This window comes from Microtus oregoni, unplaced genomic scaffold (assembly GCF_018167655.1).
Source record: "Microtus oregoni isolate MIOR12 unplaced genomic scaffold, Mior012 000005F_ref0000423, whole genome shotgun sequence".
Taxonomy (NCBI): domain Eukaryota; kingdom Metazoa; phylum Chordata; class Mammalia; order Rodentia; family Cricetidae; genus Microtus; species Microtus oregoni.
The window spans coordinates 17,867,393-17,884,380 of NW_024543064.1; the positions used below are offsets into that span (position 1 = coordinate 17,867,393).

Below are 16,988 nucleotides of genomic sequence, written 5' to 3' on the forward strand. Positions count from 1 at the left end.
CGGCAGAAACACTCCTCCTCTTTCCAGACCTGTGCTCCCAGGCTCGTGGAAACAGGGACCCCCAGACAGACCAGGTTCCCAGGCTCGGGTTCCAGGACTGAGCCAGGGCCTGAGGGTGTTCAGGTGGACAGGGCCAGTCCGGGGATCACACTGCCTTAGGACTTGGAGGACAGTGTCACAGGCCTCCTCCCACTTAAGATTTGTATTTAAGCAAAGAAGCCGTTAAGACCCACTTGTGCAGCGCCGCTGTTTCCAGCATGGGTCTCTGTGCTGGGGTGCCGTGGGCCCGCATGGGGTCGTGAGTGAGCAGTTCAGAGACCCAAACTGACTTGGATAAACCCTAAACGGGACCCAGTGGATTCATGTATGACTTTGGGCCAGTCTGGGGTCTTTTAGGCTGTGGTGGATCATTTCAGGTATGCCTGTGTTTTGAACATTTGGGATCATGATGGAACGGGTAGACTGCAAGAAAACTTGAATCTGTTCACAGTTCTGTGAAAAATTAACAAGAGGCCCAGCTCAGAGTCCAACTGTCACTTTGTTTCTGGTTCAAGTTCTGGCCCATAGGGCAGCCTGCTATCATTTCTTACTTTTCACAAACTAGCTGGTCACTGAGTTGAACATGATGCTGGCCTCACCTGCGGGGGTGGACAGAATGCCAGAGCCCCCCATGAGGTATCAGCTCCCCCTAACTACACAAGGCAGTAGCCAGCACCACCCTCTCTCTTGTCTAGATACTGAAAGGAAGTCTTTTTTTTTTTTAAGACAGAATCTCGCTGGGCGGTGGTGGCGCACGCACGCCTTTAATCCCAGCACTTGCACTTGGGAAGCAGAGGCAGGCAGATCTCTGTGAGTTCGAGGCCAGCCTGGTCTACAAGAGCTACTTCCAGGACAGGCTCCAAAAGCTACAAAGAAACCCTGTTTCGAAAAACAAAAACAAAAAAAAAAAAAGAAAGAAAGAAAGAAAGAAAGAAAGAAAAAGACCAGGTTGGCTTCAAACTCATTATATAAACTGAGGATGACCCTAAACTCTTAATCTTCTTCTGGAGTGCAGGGATGACAGGCATCACACTCAGTTTATGCAGTACTGGGAACTGAACTCAGGGCTTTGAGTGTACTAGGCTGACAGTCTACCAATTGACTCTATTAAAAATTCAGTAGGGAGGCAGAGGCAGGCAGATCTTTGAGTTTAAGGACAACCTGGTCTACAGAGCGAGTTCCAGGAGAGCCGGGACTACACAGAGAAAGAAACCCTGTCTCAAAGAACAAACAAACAAAAAACACTATTATTGCTGGCTGCTGTGCTAGAAGTTGGGAGGTGGAGGTTAATTCCTGCACTCGAGGCAGAGGCAGAGGCAGGAGGATCTCGGTAAGTTCAAGACCAGCCACGTTTACAGAGTGAGTTCTAGGACAGCCAGGGCTGTTACCCAGAGAAAGCCTGTCTTGAAAAACAAAACAAAACAAAAGGTTGTATGTGTGTCATGGCACTCACTCATGTAGAAGTCAGAGGACAAATTTATTGAGCTGGTTTTCTCCTTCTGCCTTTAGGTGATTTCCCCAACATCAGATCCAGGCTATCAGTCTTGCAAAGCGAATGTTTTTACTTGTTGAATCAACTTACTGTCCTTATTCTATTTTTCTGTTTTTTTTTTTTGGGGGGGGCAGTCTTGTAATATATCCGAACTGTCCTCAAACCCTCCACCCTCCTGCCTGAGCCTAGCCATGCACGTGTCCCTAAATCAGGCCAAGGAGGTTTAGGGCATTTAAGTTCAGTGTCAAAATTGTGAACAGTTGCACTTCAGAGAATTGCTGGAGCTGACTGTTTGGGCACAGCATGCCTTTCAGAGAACCTAGTAACTGGCATTGGATTGAATGAGGATAAAGTTGCAGGATGCATCGTATTTTCACACATTCCAATTTGTAGAAGCTTTCTGATCCACACCAGGCCGTATCCGCCCCCACCCCTAATCTGGCCTTTCTAATCAACTTACTCATCACCCCAACCTGGGAGGTACACAGAATGACTAGATCAAGGAAAGCCAGAAGGCATATTTTCCTGAGGTGGCATTCACCCCAGGCAATCCACAGCCCACCACGTGTCTCTCCGGTCTCTGCCCTCAGGGTCTAGAGTACTCTGACCCCCGCGCTCTGAGGGCGTCACTCAGGTGGCTCTAAGGCGGAGAACACTAAAGTTCTCCAGATGAACTAAGGAAAGGAATCGATCTAGGCGGTGCAAAGAGCATGGATAGCGATTTAGGAGTCTGGCGCTGCCCTAGGCACCGGGGCTGTAGTGGAGCGGGATCCTGTCCTATCGTTTCCGTCTAACTCGGAGCCGAGGACACAGCACGGCTTTATACGAGTTTTTGAGTATCTTAACATTTAATAGAGAAGCATCCCGAGAGGATGTCCGCAGTCAGAAGAAGAAGAAAAAAAGAATTTCTTAAGGACATGAAAACTTTCGCAAAAGTTTTCCAGGAAAAGGCGGCCGCACCTAACTGAAGGAGCCGGGGAAGCCGCCGCCCCGGGAACGGGCGGGGATGACGAGGAGTCCTGCGGCGGCAGCGGGGGAGAGGGCGCGAGGCGGGACGCCGCATGAGGTCACCTGGCACCCAACCAGCAGCAGCTGCGGAGGACGCGGCCGCGCCGCGGAGGGAGGCGGTGTCAGGCTCCGGCTCCGGGGACCTTACCCTCCCGCCCCCTGAGGGGGCGTGGCTCACGGTCCCACCCCGCCCATCCGCTCTGCCTAGCCTAGGCCACGCCCTGCGGTCCTCCAGGCTCCCCAGTGGTCCGTCGGGGAAGCCAAACCGCTCTCCCCCGCCTTCCTCGCCCGAGGCCACGCCCCTCACGGCCCGTCCCGCCCACTTCCCCCGCAGAGTCCGAGGCGCCGGGCCGCTGCCCCGCCCACACCACGCCCAGCGGGTCCCGCCCAGCGGTTTGAAGTAGCTGGGACCGCAACCCCCTCCGAGTCGCGCGCGAGGCGTGAGGCGGTGCTGAGGATCTGTGGCCGCGGGCGGGCAGCTTGACGTCGGGACTGTCCAGCGAGCGAGCGAGAGAGCCACAGCAGCCCCGGAGCCACAGCCAACAGCCGCAGTCCGCGGAGCCCAGCCCAGCCGGCCATGGCGCTATCGATGCCCCTGAACGGGTTGAAGGAGGAGGACAAAGAGCCCCTCATCGAGCTCTTCGTCAAGGTGAGCGCTCGCCGTCCCGGGGTGGCCCGTGTCCCCTCCCTCGCCCCGAGGCGCCCCCACGCGGCGTCCCCGCGGCCCGAGGCAGAGCCGTGCCTCCCGCGCCCCTTCCCATTGTCTCGGCCCCGCGCCTTCCCGCCACGCAGCGCAGCGGGACCTAGGCGGAACCCGCGGGTGAGCGGGCGGGCGGGCGGGCGCTGCGAGCGAGAGCCGACTCCGCAGGGCCGGACGCTTTCGCTCCGCTGCGCCGCGTGGGTCCTGTCACCCTCCTCGCCCTGTCGGGCCCCACCCCGCCTCGGGCCACCCGGGCTGATCGCTCACCCAACTTACTCTAGCGCTGGCGCTCCGCCTGTGTGAAACTGAAACTTTAATTTCTATGCAATATTAAATAAAATACCGGGGAAAACCGGGAGCGGGGCTGGGTGGCGCACGCCTTAAACCCAGCAACAGGGAAGGCGGAGCCAAGAAGAGTGGGCTTTCAGAGCCAGCCTTGGCTGCTTACCGAGGTCAGGGCAAGCCTGGGATAGGTGGGACCTGTCCTTCTCCCCCACGGGGAAAGTGAGATCTTTTTTTTCCCCTTTAATGCGGACGTGGTGATTAAGCTAAGACCCAGCAGCTGAGGTTTAAGGAGTGCCTCGAGATCGAGTCCAGCCAGGGATACTAATGGGAGACTGATACCTCCCCAAAACCCCAGACAACAGAAAAAAAGAGAAGAGGAAAGAAGAGCAAAAACGAAAAGAAGGGTGGATGCCCTAGGGCTTCCGGAGAAGACGGAGATTCCCGACTTGGGTTTTCCTGTCCGGTATTTTACCACCATCTGGTTTTCTTGTTTCTCAAGCGCGGCGCGGTTCCACATGATGCAACCTTTTGGCTACCCGCGTTGGTGTTGCCACCTCGGCTAGCGCTTTTGATTCGAAAGAAATATTGATTGCCAGAAAGAATTCTTAGCTCCCTCGGGCTTTCAAAGGTTCATTCCTCTCGTCCCCTTCAGTTTTTAAATCCTGGAACTGCCTAATTCGACTGTATCCGCGCCCCTCCCTTTTGGAGAAAAAAGTTAGAAACGTCTGTCTTCCTCGGCTTTCCTGAACCGCCTTTGAAACCCTGAGATTCGGTCAGCCACTAGATAGCCAGGATTATGCCGAACCAGGCAACACATTAGAAATTCAGCAGGGATCCAGTGCGAGTCTGCCCCTCTTAGTTTTAATTTGAAAGAGAGGAAATTATTGAAGGATGGGTTCCAGAGATGGAAGGCAGAAATCTACAGGGTGGTAACAATGTCTGTCTTGCTAGTTTTCTTTCGGTTGCCAGTTTTAGAAACGGTGTTGGTCTAGAGCAGTTGTTCTCAATCTGTGGGTCGCGACCCCGCTGTCCAACGTCGGAAAACACGTATTTACGTTCCGTTTCAGAACAGTAGCAAAATTACAGTTATGAAGTAGCGACGAAAATACCTTTATGGCTGGGAGTCGTCACAATATGAGGAACTGTAATAAAGTGTTGCAGCCTTAGGAAGGTTGAGAACCACTGGTCTAGAGACTTGAAAGCGAAAGGCATCGGACTCCCCAAATCTTTGGCTCTGTGACTGGAGGTGACAGATATGATTTAACTTTGAGGCGTGTAGGAAGGAATCTGAAGTTGAGAAAGGGAAGAGGGGAGTGGGAAACAGCATGGAGAAGGGAAAAGGCTAGACCAGAGATCTGGCCATAACAAATTTTCCGTTTCTCATCTGCCCTCTGTTTTTCTGAGGCGGAATCTTATCTGTATCCTAGGCTGTTTTAGAACTCAAGTAGTCTAGGCTGCCTCAGCTTGCTGGGATTACAGCTATGAAACATCATACCCAGCAGGAAGGAGTTTTGATAAACTAAACAACCTCCAAAGTGTATGTGTTCATCTGAAGAACAGTGCTTATTGGTAAAACCTGAATTCAGCTCAGAATTATAAACAACCCCAGCAACTCCCCCCACACCTTTTTTTTTTTTTTTTTTTTTTTGGTTTTTTTGAGACACAGTTTCTCAGTGTCATACTCCTGGCTGTCCCGGAGCTTGTTCTGTAGACCAGGCTGACCTCAGACTCACAGAGATCTGCTGACTCTGCCTCCCTAGTGCTGGGATTAAAGGTGTGCGCCACCACCACCCGGCAAGCCTGGTCCTTTAATCCCAGCATTTGGGAGGCAGAGGCAGCCTGGTCTACATAGTGAGTGCCACATTAGCCAGGGCTATGCAGGGAGACCCAGTTCCAAAATCAACAGGAGCAAACATAACCATTAGAACCATGCACGAATACTATAATTTCTAGCTTCTACTCAGTGTGGTTCTGGAGTTTTTTAGTTTTTTAATTCAGGATTTCTGTGTTTCTCTGGTCGCTCTGTAGACCAGGCTAGCCTCGAACTCACAGAAATCCGCCTGTCTCTGCCTCCCTGAGTGCTGGGATTAAAGGTGTGTACCATCATTGCCCTGCCTATGTTCTGGAGGTCTTAGGCAATATAATACCAAGAAAAATGTTTAAAAATTAAGAAGGGATTGGAGATGTAGCTCAGTGGTAGAACACTTGGCCTAGCATGGCCAAGGCCCTATGTGCAGTTTTCAGCAACACACACACACACCCTTAGGAAGGACATAATGGATGCCCGATGTCCCGCTCACTGCTGATTTAGTACTTCCAAGAGGAGATGGGTGGGGTGCGCGTTCTCAGACTTGAGTCACTTGTGTGCCCCTTCCCAGTGTTCCGCAGTTGTGGCGTAAACCATTGACTTCACAGGCCTCTCTGGGCTTTGAAGCCAAAGGTCGGTCTTAGATTTCTTTGCTCACTGACAGGGCTATCCTGGGCAATTTGTTTTCTCCCAAGCTTCATGTTTTTCATCTGTGAAATGGCTTTTACTCTTCTACGCTTACTAAATATAGGCCACTTTTGTGCTGATACAGACCTGGTTAGTTGTTTGGAAGGAGGAAAAAAGGGAAAAGTACAATGTGGTAAAGGGTGCTGATGTCTTCTCAACCTGTGTGTGAGAGAACGCAGTTGGGGAAATTCTCTTAAAAATACAGTTGTTTTGAAAGCAATGAGGGGCAGACACTGGTTGTCTATGGTGGTAGGCTAAACTGCATTCTACTCAGCCAGCTATCCTGAATTTATAGCAGATGACTTCTTTTTTTGGACATAGACTCTCCCAGCCTGGCCTGAGTTCGCAGCCTGGCTTGAGTTAGCGCTGGCGCTCACACTGGCTTCAAACTCCCAGCAGATTGTCTCAGCCGCACAGCGCTCCGTGTTTAGGCGTGAGTCACCACTGTGACTGAAAGCTTTTTGTGTTAATAAAAACTGCGTTTTCTGGGTGGTGGTGGTGCACACCTTCGATCCCAACGTCAGGAGGCAGAGGCAGGTGTACTTCAGTGAGTTCGAGGCCAGCCTGGTCTACAGAGTGAGATCCAGGATAGCCAGGACCGTTATACAGAGAAACCCTGTCTGGGGAAAACAAAAATATGGCAAACGTGTGTCTGTGTATGGAGCAGCACATGTATGGAGGCCATTGGGCAGTTTATGAGAGTTAATTCTAATTCTCCCCCTACCTTGTGGGTTCTGGAGCTTGAACTCAGGTTGCCAGGCTTGTGCAGGTTGCCCACTGAGTGGTTTGCCTGGTCTATATTTTGTTCAGAGTGTCTAGCTGTTAAGCTACTCAGTGCTGGAAAGGAGACTGCTTCTTTCCCCTTCCAGCGCACTTAAAAAAAGCACAAGTTTAAACGTCATTCTTATCTTCAGGTGTATGTAAATGTCCGTGTGTGGGTGTATGTACATGTTTGTAGGGGCTCTCAGAAGAGGGTGTCAGATCACCCCCGAGCTGGAGTTGTCAACAGGGATGCTGGGATTGAACTCCAGTCCTCTGCAGGAGCAGTGAGTGTTATTAACCACCTAAGCCCTCTCCAGATGATATGTTGGTGTTAGCATATGTCTTGTCTGTCCTTTGAAATTGGAAACAACTTTATTTTTCTCCCCGACCCCATTTTTGTTTCTTGGCCTTTCTTGTTTTGGACAGCGTTTTCCTTTGTATATCAGCTGTCCTTGAGCTCCCTATGCAGCCAGTCTGACGTCTAACTTGCAGCAGTTCTGCCTCAGCTTCCTGAGTGCTGACATTACAGGCATGCAGTACCCTACTCTCCTTGAAAACTTATTTCTTAGATCCTGATGTTCTGAGTCATGAGCCTTGATTCTTTGTCCTTTGCCTAGCCTCTGCTTGCCAATACCATGTGATTTTTATCTACTTAACTATTTTTCCTTCATAATTTAGTACTTCTTATCTTTTCACGTATCTGTCATTATTTTCCACCAATATTTCTTTTTGGCTATATTCATAATTAGGGTCCAAGATTTCTGTCCAGGGAAAGGTAAATATTAACTCAGGAACCACAAATGAAAGGAGTAGAGAAATGGTTACTGACCTGCATACACCTAGTGTCTTGTGCTTTTTGCTTATTTATATTTATTTGAGACAGGGACTTACTATGGGCGCCAGTCTGTAGGAAGACTGTTCATCCTGACTGCCCAGCTCGCTTAGATCCGAAATAATCACACAGAAACTGTATTAATTAAATCACTGCTTGGCCCATTAGCTCTAGCTTCTTATTGGCTAACTCTTACATCTTAATTTAACCCATCTCCATTAATCTGTGCATCACTACGAGGTCATGGCCTACCAGCAAAGTTTCAGCACGGTCTACCTCTGGCAGTGGCTTCATGGCATCTTTCTCTGACTCTGCCTTCCTCCTCCCAGCATTCAGTTCCATCTTACCCGCCTACCTAAGTTCTGCCCTATCAACAGGCCAAGGCAGTTTCTTTATTCATTAATGGTAATCCCAGAACACAGAGGGCACTCCCACATCACAGCCCAGGCTACCCTTGAATTTGTGGTGGTTTTCTTGCCTCAACCTCCTGAGTACCGAGGTTACAAGCAGGAGGAGAGTAATCAGGAGTTTGGATTTTTGTTTTGTTTGTAAAAGCCCAACTTATCTTGACACTACTGTTTCCCCCTCTCGCTGGTTGCGTCTGTATGAAGTGATGCATTTCTGAGCCCCAATGCACCACGCCTCTGCCGTGGGGGTCCCCACACCCCACAATGGGCACCAGATGTTACTGGAAAGTGGAGTGAGAATGCTAGTCAAAGAATCCCAAGCTAACTCCAAAAGATTCTAATTATATTTCTTTATTATAAGGGGCAAACTCACGGAACAGGAACGAGAAGTCCAACCTCAGATGTGTAATGCGGGAACCAGAGAGATAGAGCCATGGGCTGGCAGCTGGTGTTTTTTCTCTAGGTACCCAAAAGGTCACGCCCTAGCCTGGTCCAGCCTCTTAAAGGTTATTGGCTGAAGGAGGCTCCCCATCACCTTCCTAGTTCCATTCTGGAAGGAAGGTGTGGATGGATCCTGCTGCCATCTGAGTGGGAGTTTGTTTCCTTTCAAGGGCAGACTTCAACACTTTCCAACAACAGATGAAATACATTTCTACAGAAAGTGGTGCCGAGATGGAACAGCTGAGCTCAGATTCATTGTGAAGACAGTGTTCCCTTTTCTAACTGGTCCGTTCATCCCGGGCTTCTGGAGAGGAACACAAGGACTTAGAAATAGTGCAAACTGTGAGGTCAATGGAAACTCTGTTCTTGTTACCTTTTTACCAAGGCTGTGTCTGTGGACCTAAAGCAGACTACTTTTGGCAAATGCCAAGTGATGATTTTGGTTAAATATAAAATTTGAAAGGAACTCAGAATAAGAGAGAGGAGGTATTGAAGCCAAGGGGACTGAACACAGGGATGCCTAATGCCATAGTGACAGGCAAGGGGCAGTCAGGTTGTTCTGGAAGGATGCCCAAGGGGGGGGCGGTGCTTAGAAGCCAGTAGAGGAATGGTGAGGGTGAGCAAGACTCCCCCTGCCCTGCTTCTCCAAAACCGAGCCCCGTGTTTCCTGAGAAGGAAGGGAATGAGTGAGTCTCTGGGAAGTGAGTTAGGCAGGATGGGAAGTGTGATTAAGGCATGATGAGCTAAGATTTTTGATCAAGTAGAACAAAAAGCTTGGATAGACTTGCTCAGCCAAAGGCTGGTACAGAGAATGGCAGTGAGCTTCTGATGGGATATGACATCTGGGTTGTGATTACAAACTACTGGAGTGTGATTTAACTGAGATCTACGTTTAGTTCAGGGCCTGCATTTGTGAAGGTCTTAGGAGCTTTTAGTTCTGTTGCCTTTGATGAGACTTGGCTCTCCAGACCTCAGTGGTCAGTCCCAAGTGTCACTGGGAAGAATATCAATTAGCTTTTTGTTTCACTTCAGTTTTGGTGGTAAGGGATGGAACTCAGGGCTTTGTATGCAAGGCAAACACACTACCGCTACCATGCCCCAGCCCTTTAAAATTTTAAATTAATTAATTTGAGGCATGATCCCAAAAAGTAGCCTTAGCTGACTTTGAATTCTCAATATAGACCAGGTTGGCCTTGAACTTGCAGACACCTCCCTTCCTCTGAGTGCTGAAATAAAGGCAAGTGTCCTCACTCCTGGCTTCTTTTTAAAATACTTATTTTATGTGTATGGGTGTTTTGCCTGTAGTATATTACTTGTGTGTGTTCCTCATGTTCAAGGAGCTGAAGAGGCCGTTAGGTTTCTGGAACTGGAGCTACAGATGGTGGTGAGCTGCACTGTGGGTGCTGCTGGGAACTGAACTCAGGTCCTGTGCAAGGACAGCACGAGGACCACCTCCCTGAGTTCATTCCTAGCACTTAACCACTGAGCATCTCTGTAACCCCAGGTCTGAACCCTTTTTTTTTTTTTTTTTTTTTTTTGTCTTTCAAGACATTGTTTCTCTGTATAGCTTGTCCTGGAACTTGTTCTATAGACCAGGCTGGCCTCGAACTCAGAGATCTGCCTCCCTCAGCCTCTGGAGTTCTGGGATTAAAGGCGTGCACCACCACGCCTGGCTGCAATTAGCATTATTTAATTTTTCCCTCATTGAAAATCTAAAACCATAATAATGTATTAGACTAATTATAAACTCATGAAAGTCACAGCCTAATGTAGATAAATAAGACTATATTTAAAATAAGAGCATTTAAATTTGAGTGTTGTTTGAACAATAGCAGTATTGGAACTGGGGCCAGATATGGACCCCAGAGTACACCACAGAGTCTTATTTTTCTACTACTGGTGGGTTGTTTTTTGTTTTTTTGTTTTTTTTTTTTTTTTTTGTTGGGTTTTCGAGACAGGGTTTCTCTGTGGCTTTGGAGCCTGTTCTGGAACTAGCTCGGTAGACCAGGCTGGTCTCGAACTCACAGAGATCCGCCTGCCTCTGCCTCCCGAGTGCTGGGATTAAAGGCGTGCACCACCATCGCCCGGCTCCTTTTTTTGAATTTAAAAGGCAGCTCTAAACTAGAAGCCAAATAGTCTCCATGTTTTTGTTATTGGTGTGTTTATGTGATGAAGTTATTTCCACCTTTGTGGGTGAACTAATTCTTAGGAAGAACATTTAATTCTCATTGTAACAGAGCTGTAAAACTGTCAATCACTTGGTGTAGCACAAACACTGAATTTTACCAGCTCCAAGCATGGCTGTTTACTTGTGTGTGTGGGAGAAGAATAAAAAAATCGAACAAACACTGGAGATTCAAAACTGCACAGTTAGATGGAGCCCAGGGGAGGGACTTGTGAGGATTTGCCAGTGTTCTGTGTGTTCGAACCAAACCAGTTCCTTTGTTTTTGAAGGTAGGGACCAGGTGGTAGATTATTCAAGTGAGCAGTCATTAAAGCTAACGAGGAATCAAACTAGGTGTTTGTGCCATTTAGGAATGCTGGGAGAGCAGGCCTCTGAAATCTGACTACACACACTAATTGGGAAAAAAAGAGAAGGTGGTTGCATAATAAATAAAAAAAAGAAAGAAAGAAAAGGTTGCAGCCGGATGTGGTGGCACATGCCTTTAATCCCAGCACTTGGGAGGCAGAGGCAGGCAATCTCGGTGATTTGAGGCCAGCCTGGTCTACAAATGAGTTCCAGGACAGTCTCCAAAGCTACAGAGAAACCCTTGTCTTGAAAAAAAAAAATCCAAAAAATAAAAAAAAAAAAAAAAAGCAAAAATGTAAGCTTATGCTGTGTGTACCCTGTTGTATGGCTTGGCCAGAAGACAGTATGTTTTAGTGAATATGGAAGTCCAAAATGTTGCCCTAAGGATGGTTAGTGCATTTTCAAGTGTCCATTAAGTCTGGTAAAGGTCTCCTCAATCTCCGGCCGTTGGTAAAACAGGTCTTACTTGTACCTCGCAGTTGGTAGGGCTCTTAATTGCAAATATGCCCTACTCCTTTTCCAAAACTTGTACAAATGAGTCCTCGAGAAGTTTTGTGTAATGTTTAGTCTTCCTATGAGAGCGGGAGACCTAACATGTATTAAGCCTGCCCTGGAACTTGCTCTGTAGATCAGGCTGGCCTCGAACTCACAGAGATCCGCCTGCCTCTGCTTTTTGAATGCTGGGATTAAAGGCGTACACCACCTGGCTATTTAGGCTTTATAAAAGAAACCTAGATGGTGTCCAAATCTGGCTTCCTATAAACATGTGCCCTGCCTGGTTGTTTCTAGAAGGAAGGAAAAGGGTTTTTGTTGTTGTTTGTTTAAGATGAACTCTTTGTACATCCCTTGTGTTTTTCACCTTACTGTGTAGATCATGGTGACCTCCAACTCAGAGACCCAGTTACCTCTGCTTCCACTGGGATTAAAGGAATGCAGAACGACACCTACCCTCAGAAAGCAAGGTTTATATTTGTGAAGCCAACCAATCGAGCTATCAAAGGGCATTGCTAATTCTAGAATTGTTCAAATAGGTGTTGATGGAATGGTTTTAAGGTAGGAGCTCCTTTTGTGCTCTTTGGAGAAATCTGTATAGCAGGCTTTCTTAGGCCTCCAGCTCCCAATGCATGGCACAGAGACTTATTATTAATTATGAATGTTTGGTCTCGTTATAACTTAATTTAACCTGTTTCTCTTCATCTGTTTTGCTTGGGGTTTGTTACTTTTCATTCTGTATGTCTTACTTTCCTGCTTCTTCTGTGTCTATCTGGCTGGGCACTGGCAGGCTGGCCCCTAGTGGACTGGCTGATGGCTGGCTGGCTTCCCTTTTCTCTCTGCCCTCTAGCCCATCCTTTCTCACTACTGCCTAGCTATTGGCTGTTCAGCTTTTTATTAGACCAATCAGATGCCTTAGGCAGGCAAGGTAAAAACAGCAGCACATCTAAAGTTAAACAAATGTAACATAAACAAATACAACACACCTTTACATACTTAAACAAATGCAGGATAAACAAATATAACACACCTTTACATAGTTAAACAAGTGCAACCCATCTTTACATAGTTACAATTATTCTGCAACAGAAATGGAACACATCTTTACATGGTTAAACAAATATTCTGTTCCACAATAAATCTGTTGTAAAAATTGAAGCTGTTTTTCAGAATTAACTTCTCCCTTCTGTGTGTGTGGACTGGGAGGTGGTGAGATAGATAGTCTTTGCCTAGTAGCTGTTGAGTCCCTGTAACTACTGAAGCAAGGAGCAGTTGAGATGATAAACACAGGTCTTTTCTCATCACGGAGCTTGCAGTGTAGCTGGATGGTGGGTAGGTGAGCCATGGTTGACAGCAGGCAGATGCTCAGCACCATCTTCTTACTGCCATATACGGTGACTTCCTGTTCCGTTCAGCCTGCAGAAATCCAGCTGAAGCTGGGAATAGGAGTTCATGCCTGGAACCCTGCACACTTGAAGCTGAGACAGGAGGATTATCACACATTCCAGGCTAACTTGGATTATACAGTGTAAAATTCTCAAAAAATAAAAAAAAATATAAGTAAATAAAAATGAGCTGGGTGTGGTGATACAAACCTATAGCTCCAGCACTCAGGAGGCTGAAACACAAGGTCTCTTAGTTCAAGGCCAAAGATCCCACACTCAAAAAGCAAGACCAAAACAGAATAAAATCTCATCCTGGCAGTTAGGAGGTGGAGGCAGGAAGATTAGAAATTCAGATTCCTGGGTGGCCCTGGGACATGGTCTAAGTAAGCCAGGCTAGGCTACTTGAGCCTGTCTCAAAAAGTAAACAGAAACATCCTGAAAAAAAATGCAAAATCCATTGAATTAAGAGCTGCAGAATGGCCGGGCGATGGTGGCGCACGCCTTTAATCCCCGCACTCGGGAGGCAGAGGCAGGCGGATCTCTGTGAGTTCGAGGCCAGCCTGGTCTACAAGAGCTAGTTCCAGGGCTGGAGAGATGGCTCAGAGGTTAAGAGCACTGACTGCTCTTCCAAAGGTTCTGAGTTCAATTCCCAGCAACCACATGGTGGCTCACAACCATCTGTAATGAGGTCTGGTGCCTTTTTCTGGCTTGAACACACAGACAGAATATTGTATACATAATAAATAAATATTTTAAAAAAAGAGCTGCAGAATGATTTTCTTTTCTTTTTCTTTATCATTTTTCAAGATAGGGTTTTTCTCTGTAGCTTTGGAGTCTGTCCTGGAACTAGCTCTTGTAGACCAGGATGGTCTCGAACTCACAGAGATCCACTTGCTTCTGCTTCCTGAGTGCTGGGATTAAAGGCGTGCACCACTGCCTGGCCAGAATGATTTTCTATGACAGCCAAGATGAGATAACTGATATAAAGAAAGATGAGTAGAATATTTAAGCAAAGAAGAATGGGGCATGCTTAACACCAGTCTCGCTAGAACATAAAGTACATTTGCAGCCACGGTGGGAGGTAAGGGTTGCTGTGAGCCAGTGATTCTCAGCTTGGGCTTGTCGAATGACCCTTTCACAGGGTTGACTAAGACCATCAGAAAACAGATATTTACATTACAATTCATAGCAGTAGCAAAATTACAGTTGAAGTGGCAATGAAAATAATTTTATAGTTGGGGTCAGCAAAACATAAGGAATTGTATTAAAGGGTCGCAGCACTAGGAAAGTTGAGAGCCACTGCTATAAGCAATGTTTTTTGAAAATCCAACTAAGATATGTTCCTCTGACTTACTCCCTCAGTGCAGAAACCATTTGTTGCTCTCTAAGTAAAAAACTAACTTGAAATCCATGGCCTGTCATTCAGGCCTACAACCGTCATAATCCAGACTGGTGAATGGACACAGGGATCTCCTGCTTCCTGGGCCTTTACCCCAGTTAGTTGGAGTGCTTCTGTCTCTTATTCCAGATGAACTGTGTATGCTGCCTGCCTGAAGCAGCCTTTCGTACCGCATTCCCATTTGTTAAACTCTAGGTGGTTCCATAAATCTGTTTAAATGTCTATTAATTCTTCAGGATTACTTTCCTGTTATCTCTCTGTGGAAAGCCATTTTTTTTTTTATGTTTTTGCCTGCACATGTCTTTGCCATAATAAAGGAAGGTCAGTGTAGGTAGGACCCCCTGTCAGTTCATCCTCGTATCCGCTGCAGTATTTAGTAGATTGCTTGCCTCCTAATAGGCATTCAGTAAATCTTACTGAATGAGTAAATGCACTTAGGCATAGTTGGTAGCTCAGCTGCTGCTGAGGGCTGGCTGGAAATACCCTTTAAATGTGCAGCCTCCTGGAAAAGGACTGCATCTAGCTGTTGTGTTGGCTGATAGGTGACAGAAAATAAAGGGTGGCCTGGTGGATGTTGCAGGTTGTGTCATTAAAACACTGGTGATTTAGTGGTAGGATTTTGCCTGGTCAGCTGTCAAATCTATTTCTCAGAAGCCTTCCACTCATTTTTCCTGTGTTTCCTGTCCTTGGTTTGAGGAGATCTCAGCTTATAGAGATAGTCTCATTTGACTCTAGCTTTAGGATAGCATGGTGCTGCTTATAGTTAATGCTGAGTTTTAGTAAATCTTTGAAGTCCAAAGCAGTAAAGTAAAAATTGTCTTTTAGAAGCCGGAGAGATGGCTTGACAGTTAGGAGTACTTGTGGCTCTTGCAGAGACCCAGTTTGGTTTCCACAACTGCCTGGAACTTCTTTTTTTTTTTTTTTCCTTCCTTCCTTCCTTCCTTCCTTCTTTCTAGAATTAAAAACTTTATTATTGTACAAGGGTCTAAATGAATGTGAAAGTATAGGCACAGCAGGCGGTCACCACCCTGTTTAGCATTGTGTGCCCATTCTGGTGGTCATGAATGTACCAAAGGTTCCCCCACGTGCATCATGGTTTTCCCACTGCCACCCATTAGTTCCTAACCTTGAATTCTGGCCAGAGACAAAAGGTGCCCAACAATGCCCGGGCCCCCATGACAAGGCCCACCTTCACACTGTTGAAGCAGCTAGCCTGGGACTGCCCGTAGGGACCCACGTCACTTGGCTCTAGAAGTCACCCTGCCCGCAACTCTGAATTCCAGAGTGTCTGATGTTCGCCTGGCTCCTGGGTACCAGGCACGCATGTAATGCACATGAAAAGGCAAAAACATCTCATACACATAAAGAATAAACACCCAGGCCCTTAATCCCGATATTTGAGAGGCAGATGCAGGCAGATATCTTTCAGGCCAGCCTGGTCTACAGAGTGAGGTTAGTCTCACCACCCCTACCTTGGTGGGGGGGAGGGCGTAACAACAAAAACCACAAAACTTTTTATTTAAGAGAATTTAAATTTTTCTCTTTGTTTCAGGTGCCTAACTAGGTGTCATTCTCCCCCAACACATTAGGGACTGAATTTTGAGACAGGGTCTATAGCCAAAGCTAGCCTTGAACTCATGTGGTCCACGGTAGCCTCAAATACATGGTAAACTGCTCCTGTTTTCTGGTTGCTGGGACTATAGATGTGTGCCACCACTCCTGGCTCTAGGTTTTTCGAGACAGGGCTTCTCTGTGGCTTTGGAGCCTGTCCTGGAACTAGCTCTGTAGACCAGGCTGGTCTCGAACTCACAGAGATCCGCCTGCCTCTGCCTCCCGAGTGCTGGGATTAAAGGCGTGCGCCACCATCGCCCGGCCCAGTTAAGCTTTGAGAGATAGCTTTCATAAGGCAAACTTGAGGAGCCTTTCCTTCCCTAATGTTGGATAAGGGCAGTCTATCCCAAAATAAAATGAAATCTGAGCTTCAATCAAATCAACCTTCAAAATTTAACTCGATTTCCCCCATGCTGCTTGTGTTTTCTGTCATCTCATAGACTCTGTGCCATTGCTTCTCTTCCTTGGTTTTGGCAACTATCACTTTAAATATATTTTTCTAAGTAGGCTGTGATGCTGGGGCACGACAATAATTGCCAAAACCTGTTGCTTTGTCTTTTTTAAGATGACGTCTCAAGCAAATTTAGTACTTACCAATAAAGCGCATTGTATTTCATGTCCTCTTTTCATTGCAGGTTTTTGTAAATACAGAGGAACAAATTAGTGCCAGTTTAAGCAATTTTTATTAAACTAGCCTTTACTTAAGTGCCGCTGGAGGCCAGGAGCTGCTCCAGGCCCAGGGGAAACAAAGCAGATGCTCTCTGAGCTCCTGTGGCCAGAGGAGCTGAAGTGTCGGAAGGAAGTCCAGAGTCCCAGAAAACTCCTGCCTAGGGCACCATTGTAACTCCCTGTCTGGAAGGCTTTTTCCACTTGCAGAAGCTTGGCATTGGTGTGTTTGGAGTTGATGCTTAGTCTCAGTGACTTGTTTTTATGTTGCTTTTCCCAAGTGCAGGGTAAAAGGAATGCATAGAAGAGCGTTCCATACTTAATTGAGCTGATACAGACCTTCGTGGAGTGCTGTGTGTAACTGTATTGTGGTTATTATTCCCCAAAATGTTTGCTCAACTGTGCTGGCTTCCCCCACCCCTCTTTGCACACAGTTTATTACAGA

The 16,988-nt window shown here is 47.1% G+C and overlaps 1 protein-coding gene and 1 pseudogene across 1 annotated transcript in view; one reads left to right on the forward strand and one right to left on the reverse strand.

Moving 5' to 3' along the window:
- The first annotated feature begins 2,950 nt into the window (after positions 1 to 2,950).
- The window catches only part of Clic4 (chloride intracellular channel 4), a 57,379-nt gene continuing 43,341 nt past the window's right edge, over positions 2,951 to 16,988 (forward strand). Inside the window, exon 1 of the mRNA XM_041651966.1 lies at positions 2,951 to 3,188. Coding sequence (XP_041507900.1) covers positions 3,117 to 3,188 — 72 coding nt within the window. The 5' untranslated portion in view covers positions 2,951 to 3,116. The remainder of the gene's footprint in view (positions 3,189 to 16,988) is intronic.
- LOC121448172 lies at positions 15,299 to 16,484 on the reverse strand (annotated as a pseudogene).